Below are 8453 nucleotides of genomic sequence, written 5' to 3'. Positions count from 1 at the left end.
TAAACATGTATATTACTTATTCCGGGCTTGCGTTACAACTTACAACATGGTGTACCGACCACTAAGGTACAGAAAAGTTGGAAGAGGGGGTTTTTTCAGACTGTATATTTAAAATTTGCCATTTTTGCAGTAACTACATACTTCCAAATTTAAGTACTCCGTATTCTTTTTTGCTTGCTAAGGAGAAATCCTACTGCTAGTGGATTTCCTCTCGGTCTCGGACAATTCCCCTCCTTCTTGCTTCAAACCAAACCAAACCAAAATTAAAGGGAATCAATCACCTTCCCTGAAATCCAAAACCTAGACAATGGTGTACGTTGCCAATTGCCCTAATCACAGGCACTTCCGCGAGGCGCCGCTCGACCGCCGTTCATCCTCCCTCGGCTGCCGCCGAGCGCCGCCCTTCTCCGCGCACCCACGAGACCTCCGCGCAAGCTTCCTATGCGACGACCAGGAGGATATGGCGTGGACCATAACTGCCCCCCGCCCTCTCACCACATCGAAAGCCCTGCCCAATTCTCGCCGCCTGATTTCCCATCGCCGGTCCGATCCAGCGTGAGTCGGCGCCGGCGACGCTCCGCCTCCCCACATCCCTTGCCGTATCACCGTCGGTCACCGCACAGAGATCGTTACCCTGACCACCACCAGCGTTCTAGGGGTGAGAGCAGCCGCAGCCCTCGCCTCCACTCGTCTCCCAACCGGGCCAAGCAGTCTCGGTTGGGATCCGGACATGAGGACTCCTCGAGCAGCAGGTAGGTGTGGATGAGGATGTCTCGGCAGTTGTACCTTTGTTTGCTTGGTCATACATACTAGTGTTTTATAAAATCATTTATTTGCTGCTAGGCACAGGTGCAGGTACCTAGACACTGAATGGTACAGCGCAGGTGAGCTAATTTCACATTTTATTGGGATGATCGAGCATGGCCTGAACTCAAGTTAACTTAACTGCCATTCTTATGTCTAGAGAGGCTCCACTCATCTAGTGTGCGTGATCGTCATGACCATGGGGCGAGAAGCCTCAGTCCCCTCCGCCACTCGCCCTCAGGGATGTCTCCAGCTTCGGTTGATACCCCTCTCCTGCATGATGGCAGCAAGAGTCCTACTGACTGGCCTGACAGTCCAATGTGATTATCTACTTGTGTTATTGGACTCTAATCTCTTTCTATTTGTTTGTCTCTGTGTTTGAAGTTTCTTGTGTTTCTTGGTGCAGCCATTGCTACAAGCATTATGAAAACAACAATGATGGTTCCGGGATCACCGACAGGTATAAACTATAGAATTTTGTATCAGATCTGTGTACATGCTTCATTTAGCGATACAGATCATTTTCTAGGCACGCACACTATAGGTTATACAACCTCTGTTCAAAAATTAAGTGTCTTAGTTATATCTAGATTCTGATGTATATGTGTCTAGACACATTTTAGTTGTACATACTTCCGAATCTAAAAAAAAGTTGAGACACTTATTTTTGAACGGAGGGAGTATATATGAGCACAACGGTATCAATAGCACCTGTCCATCTGCTCCCAATTATATTATATCCTTGGGAATCACCTCTTTGCTCCAAATGGAATAATGGATGCAGATATATTTTATAATAGATACAAATCAAATGTATTACCTAGTTGGTGTGACATAAATAATGTGGATGTCTGTTGCAGATGTACGTTTTCTACTGCAATCAAAATAATCTGACTTTTTTTTTGTGTGGTACACATTGCATTAGTTTTACTTGTCTGTTGTTATACTTTACTAGCTAACAATTATTGTCTGAATGGTAGCAATCTTCCTTTTCTTCTCCATCATATTATATTTTGTACTGAACCAGTTATCCAAATAGGGAATATAATGCACTGGTAGATAACTTCATGGATGCTGTGGTCGAGAACTGGCATGAGCCAGCGAATTTCGATCAAGCAAAGAATAAAGAGCTTTACCGAAAGCAGACAAGGCGATTCGCTGAGTTGGCTCTGAAACGTTACAACAAAAACAAAAACAATAAGGTAAATCATTTTAATGTTCTTTCCTACAAGAGTGTGATTTCTTCAGTTAAGGCTGTCAGAATGCTTGTTGACGGGTAACTCCGATAAAACCTTTTGTGCGACTCAAGTAACTTCCCCAGAATCATGTTACTATGTCTCGCAGAGGCCATGTGAAGGTAAAGTTCATTTTATGATATCAAAATGAAATACGATAGAAAAATTATATGACTACAATGTGATGCTACAAATAAAATCATTGTTTAGAGAAACCATCTTCCCAGATCTAAGCTAACAACGTAATGGCACACATAAGCTGACTGAACAAAAAAAACCAATGATAACTTAGCACGTGGGCTTAGTAACATGACAATTCTACCTTGGTGAAGCCAATGTTCCCCTGAAGAGCAATTGGGGAACCGAATCTGTTAGCATGATTTTAAACTATAATTAGTTTGGTCTTAGCTTTAGATATATCATAAGTACTGTTTTAGTTGAAATGAAACCATTCTTGATCCTATTTGTGATGCAATCGGTATCGTCAAAGGTGAACTGAACACCTTGCCAGAAAATGTATTTGAAAACAACACTCATTGATTAAGCCGTGTCTCGCCTTTTTCATCAAATAAACACGGGATGGTCCATTTGGTCTAAATCAAAGAAAAGCAATATGAAACACATTGGTACCCTTCTCTGACACTTATAAAGATAGTTCTAGATCTTTGTTTTTATGGGTTTTCCACCTTTAGGCTTGCATTTTCCTTAGGTAAAAAATGGGAAAGTTACCCCATTTCAGTCAAGAAAAAAATAGTTTAACTAGAACAGAGTTAACTTGGGTTTGTCTAAAGGATTATAGTTAAAACCTAACAAGAAGTTGTAACAAGGACTATCCTGTCGTTTTCAACTGTGTTTCATTTCAGAGAGGGCGTGAATGTTAACGATAAGCTTAATGCATTAGCCAATGTTTTCTAAAATTCTTTCCTTATTTTTGTCAATTTTATATCCTGAAAACTGCTCGTAGTGTTGTTGAGCTTGTTTTCATTTGTTATAATGGTCAGGTTAAGTACTCGCTGGTTGAGGCAGTTGATGGAGCTATATTTTTTGAAGGAGATTACTTTCATGCCCATGTGAACTTCTATGCCAATGCTAGTAATGGTCCAAAGAAAAATGGTCCTAAAGTGCTTGTTTTTGCTGAGTTGGAACATGTTGGACTGCGACTCAATGCAATGGCTCTCAGGTCTTTCCATTTTCTTGATGAGAAGAAACAAACTGGTAAGTGTACTGAGAGCTTCTAGTTAGCTCAGTTGAAAATTTCTTAGATATCTCATCAATTATTTTACAGTTGGACGTCGTGATCTTGATCGGGGGCCTCACACAAGTAAAGATCGGGATATACATCACTGCTATGCTTGTACCGATAAAATCAAGCACCCTGAGGGATCAGGCTGTAAGGCAGGCCATTTTGTTGGTGTGTCATATTACCATGAGGATTAGGTAAGAGTTTGAAAACAAATGTGCTACGTAGTCATATAGTTCATTTTGCAATTAAATGTTGCTTCTTCAACTAAGTTTTGAGAAAGCCAATGTTTATGTGCGGTGGGACTTGTTCTTCTCATTTTGGGCGATGCAATATCAGGTGGTATTGATGGTAGGGCAACTTGCAGAGTTAATGTGTTTGGATCAATATCAATATCTAAGGTGTTGCGGGACTGTTCTCTAATAGAGTGAAACAACAAAATTTGGGTCATAGGGATGGGTGGAGGTGGGTGATTGTTGATCAGTGTGACAAACAACCTTAGTGGGCTTGGTTAGCAGCGTACCAGCACCTGTTGTTTGCAATCATGCTTGGCCATTTTATCGTCACCTTGCTGAATTTGTTAGTCACCTCGTGAATTTGTTAGCTACAGCTGTAACAGTATGTATTTCTCATATTTTGCATACCAAATGCTTTATTACTCTGAAGTCAAGTCTAATGCAGCCATATCATCTTTAAAATATTAGCCATCAGATTAATTTTAATTTTATATCAATCATTAGATCATATTAATTGATAACAGGTGTTTGAAAGAACACACCCAGGTGAAAGTTTAGTGAAGTCTGGGGACAACGGTAAACGTCAAAAATGGGGACTCCAAAGCTACCTGCCCTACTAAAGAAGTTCGCAAGCAAGGGACATGAAAAGCATATACTATATATCTTGAAAATGCACCTTCCAATCCTTTATAAAAGTATGGATAATCTGATAACACACGGATCAGTTAGTTGAAGTCAATAGAAAGTACAAACTATTTATTTAATAATGTTGTGGCATGTGATTATGAGGCGAGAAAATTCATTAGTTATTTCTTATTTTAATATGTGTGATTGGAAGTTAGAGGCTTAACTGCTGTTCTTACCTTTTTAGTGCTGGATCTGGTGGATCGTGCAGAGATAAAAGTTAAGGATAAAGCCAGATTACCGAAGCTTGAAGGAGGGATCTTGTGCTACATTTGTGCTCTGAAGATTGGACAAACTGTAGTAATGTATTTTTTTTTAAGAAACATTAGTGGTGTCCAGTAACTCCCTCAGGATGGTTTTGGAATCCACAGTTGGAGGAGTCTAACTGCTTGTGAGTTGTGACCTTATGAATTGTACTCCCTCAGTCTTGCACATCTTATTTTGTGTTTTTGATTGAGAAAACATTTGTTTGGTGGAATGCAATGTAATCTCTGTATGTGTGATAACGGAATATTAGTATCTTTTTCATGCTAGTTTGGGACTATATGTCACATGTAGGATTTTGGGCAATATACTTTACTAGAAATAACCCATAGCAGCACTGTAAAAACAGGTGATGGGCATCTTTGCAGTGTTCTTTTTGCCAAAAAAAATAATAATCCAATGTGGTGATTGCAAGTGTCAACATCTGGACTCTATTGGTGTCATGTCTACAAGTTTCTGGCAAAAATGTTAATGTCCGCTGAAGCTTTCAAGGACCAAGATAGTACATATCCAAGGGGAAGACATTGTAGGGCAAAACGGGGGATAATCTGAAGAACCAAATAATGCCAAATCTCAATCTATTCCGCTATTTGTGTACCATGGACTATGCCATTGTCTTGGGTATCCTCATTTAAATCACAAAACTTCAATGCGTAGGGCAACCAGGGAGAGTTAGATACAGCCTCATGGAGTAGTTCACAGCAAACAGATCTGGCTTGCGTATCCTACATTTGGCAGAGTTCAGCTGTGACACAGTAGTGACAGCGACAACAGTCATTCAAGACTGTACTGAAGGCTGGTGCTTCAAACACCACGAAATGTTAGAGGTTGGCGGGGTTTATAGCTCGACTGTGCTGGTGGTTGCACGCTGGGTGCTTGAAGCTGGAGTTCACCAAGGGGATCTGCTGAACAAGAAAACCAGAATAACATCAGAATGCACCCTTCAAGAACAATAAGGCTTGACATTTGAGAGGGAAATTAAAATATATGCATAGCAATAAGTGAACTTTTGGATGGTACGAAAGCAAAGAATGATTGGGAACCAAAATAAATAGCAATTGGCATCATGAATTTTTCATTGCTAATTTGACTGAGATGCATATCTAAAGATGTTTACCAAGATTTAGTACAAATTATACTGATTTACACACCTTGTACTTTCTTAGGTAACTCATAACTTTCAGCTGATGCTTGCTTCCTGATGTGGTCTTCTAGCGATTCATTGGGGACAACAAAGGAAAATTGAGATGAATTAACTGCATCTTCAAGGCAGTCCCAGCCTCCTGCTAAGAACCTGAAATATAGAAATGATGATCACATCATTTTCTTAGAAAACTTGCCACTGTTCTGCTTGCTAGATAAAGCTGGAGCCATGAGTCACAAGCAGTGGTTCAAAAAGCAAAACCAAAAAACGGAGCTCAATGGAGAGAAAATACAGGCACCAAATTAAGTCACGAGGAATAGTCTTAGCAACCGATACTAGGAGAAAAATCCATGTAGTCGGCTAGCTATGGCGTCAAATGCTAACCAAGTTTTCTGCACATATGTGGGCATGCACATGATTGCTCGGTGTCTTAAGTGTAATGTAGGTGAATGTCACATTCCTAGGCAACCCGGGTCAATCCATCAGTTTGGAGTTCAGTTACTAGTACTCTGTGTCCAGACTATTTGGATAACATGCATGGAATTAGCACGATTGAGCGCTGGCGAGACAACAGAGTTGATGATATCGAGACGCATTTCAGATATGAAATGATGTACTACTGCTGTTATTTAAGAGAATGCATTGCTACTTCGGACTCCAAACGCAGCAACAAATTCTAGAATATAAAAAGTTTTAACTCACATCTTGTTTTTTTTTTAGTAGGGACCCATACAGCCAATAAAACTATCTCGGGGATGCAAAATTCCCGTGCAGAATGTGCAGTTCTCCATTTCACCTGCATATGTGCCACCATCCCAAACATTTGAACATGAATACTAATCATGACATGACAATGATGCATTGTTAGTGATGTTACCTGGGTCCAACTGAATGCACATGCGGACTTTCTCAGGTCCTTCTGTTCCACTGAGCTCAGCAAAGAAAATCGATGAGGGATTTTCTCTCGATGGTGTCCTAGCTCTAAAGTTGACATGAAAATAGGCTAATTTATCATCTATGTCATCATATTTAGTACGATCGAAGGTGTGGCTATCCATGGCTACCAGGTCATTGAGGAACCGGCCCTAACAAAAAGAACAAACAGTGAATTTATGTTTATCAGTTTATGTAATTGATCTTCTGGATAGAGATGGCGAGAGAGGTGCTTACAGGATAAAGCTTGTTATAATAGTACCGTGCTGCCATCTCAGCACAGGTGTTTGTCTGATTTGATGACTTTAATATCTTGTACACATTGGTGCAGCATGGCACTGGCAGGTCTTTACATTTTTTATCTTTGTGCTTGAGGAAACATAGATTCTCAGCTTCTTCTGTCAGTAGCTGAAACTGTAGTAAATCCCTATTTTTTAAAACAAGTTGTGTAAGATATTATTAGAGAATAATTAATGACAGCACTAGCTTCCATGCCAAGAAATGCACTAGCTGTTGACAGAAATATAAGCACACAAAGAACGAAACATCAGTACTGCATACCCCATAGCAGGATTTCCTTCAACCTCCACCTGAAAATGCAAAATGCAGGCATTACATTGAAAACTAGGAAGTAATGTGACAAATAATGAAAAAAGGGAACTACTAATAAACACTATAGCAAGGTAAATGTAGGGAACATGAGCAGGTCGCCCAAAATTAGCACTAAAAAACAATCCACCTCATAAAGTATAAGAAGTAGCAAATATTTTTTTTTCGAATGGGGATATCTCCCCAGCCAAGAAGTAGCAAATCTACATCCCTATGCATAAACTCGTGCCCAAGAAACCTCGCGTAGGAAGAGAATGAAAATGTAGGAACAAAGAAGAGCAATCTGCTACGATCCCACTTGAAATGCAACTAGTTGATGAAGATTACTTGAGTTTGAGGTAGTTCTAGACTTCTGGGTACAACGAACGCATAAGAGAGGGAGGGGATAGAGAGCTCAGGGAGCAAGGACTGAAGGAGTAGTCTGCCCTTGCCAGGGTCCTACGGTTTAGGTTCCAGTTCTTCGACGCTGCATCCGTTCGTCTCAATCCCCTTAAGTACAGTCACCTGCCTCGTTCTCCTCTTGCATCTTTGTCCAGTGGTTTCGTTAATGCAGCGGCCCATGCAACCCAGTACGGGAGCTCAACACGGTCCTTGACATTCTCCCCTCCTTAACATCTGGCTTGCCCTCAAGCCGGCAGAAAGTGAAACATTACAAACACCAGGGTCCCATGGAACTTGCAGTACCTTGAGTCCATTATAGCTCAAAGAGTCAAGGTAGTCAATGTAGTAGTCAACGGTGGGGTAGCGAGCGATGGAGATCAGTGCACACCTCCCTCCTTGAAATACCAGGAGTGAAAACAGTGCAGGCCCTCCAGGATACCAGTATAAGCGGCAACAGTTCTCATTATCTTCATATGACAGCTCCATGGTGAAAATCCACAATGTATAGTTCACTACATAAGAGTTTTTTTTTCCTGCTCTAATATCCAAGCTAAAAAGCAAGCCCCACTAATTAATAGATTTCTCCTCCTTGTCAGATATCTCATGCAAGAGCAAACTATATCATTTACCCACGCTACAATTTCCACTAATCATTGCCTTCTCTCTTTACACTTCAACATATTGCCATCTTCTAGGAAGTGTTCCATAAGAACAGGTGCATAGCAGCTCGACCACAAATTGATGACTGAACATGTTTCTGAGTCTTGTATAAAAAGTACGAGGTGTGCTTCTGTGCTTTCCAGAATTTTTTTGCACAACTTCTAAAGCAAACCAAAGGCTGTGATTAGAAGAGCTAATCAACCTGCTTTCATTAAGGAAAAGGGCAATTTAGTCACTGCGCTTAATCACTACTATTAGTTAAT

General features: G+C 40.6%; 1 protein-coding gene and 1 long non-coding RNA gene across 3 annotated transcripts; one reads left to right on the top strand and one right to left on the bottom strand.

Annotated features, from left to right (window-relative positions):
* Window positions 1-208: 208 nt before the first annotated feature.
* Window positions 209-4745, top strand: LOC127343409 (uncharacterized). 2 transcript variants are annotated; one of them, XM_051369540.2, is made up of 8 exons: window positions 209-752; window positions 844-884; window positions 965-1124; window positions 1211-1264; window positions 1844-2006; window positions 3041-3254; window positions 3325-3476; window positions 4411-4745. In XM_051369540.2, the coding sequence occupies exons 1-7, from the start codon at window positions 442-444 to the stop codon at window positions 3474-3476; spliced, it is 1095 nt and encodes a 364-aa protein (XP_051225500.1). In that variant the 5' UTR covers window positions 209-441; the 3' UTR covers window positions 4411-4745. The 2 variants fall into 2 exon arrangements, with proteins under 2 accessions (XP_051225500.1, XP_051225499.1); XM_051369539.1 differs by having other exon boundaries at window positions 212-752; window positions 4387-4745.
* A 279-nt stretch (window positions 4746-5024) lies between these two features.
* LOC127343410 (uncharacterized) lies at window positions 5025-5753 on the bottom strand. Its single transcript, XR_007877247.2, has 2 exons — window positions 5615-5753; window positions 5025-5365 (listed from the first exon to the last, which is right to left on the bottom strand). It is a non-coding gene; the product is annotated as an uncharacterized lncRNA (long non-coding RNA).
* Between the last annotated feature and the right edge of the window lie 2700 nt (window positions 5754-8453).

Source organism: Lolium perenne, chromosome 3 (genome assembly GCF_019359855.2).
Source record: "Lolium perenne isolate Kyuss_39 chromosome 3, Kyuss_2.0, whole genome shotgun sequence".
Classification (NCBI taxonomy): Eukaryota; Viridiplantae; Streptophyta; class Magnoliopsida; order Poales; family Poaceae; genus Lolium; species Lolium perenne.
This window is presented reverse-complemented; position numbering and strand designations above follow the sequence as displayed.

What these genes read in the sequence shown, in the direction of transcription:
- LOC127343409 (XM_051369540.2), top strand. Translation starts at nt 442, where the DNA reads ATGCGACGACCAGGAGGATATGGCGTGGACCATAACTGCCCCCCGCCC. An exon ending in CACTGAATGGTACAGCGCAG is followed by an intron (nt 885 to 964) that starts GTGAGCTAATTT and finishes TCTTATGTCTAG; the next exon opens with AGAGGCTCCACTCATCTAGT. An exon ending in ACAAAAACAAAAACAATAAG is followed by an intron (nt 2,007 to 3,040) that starts GTAAATCATTTT and finishes TATAATGGTCAG; the next exon opens with GTTAAGTACTCGCTGGTTGA.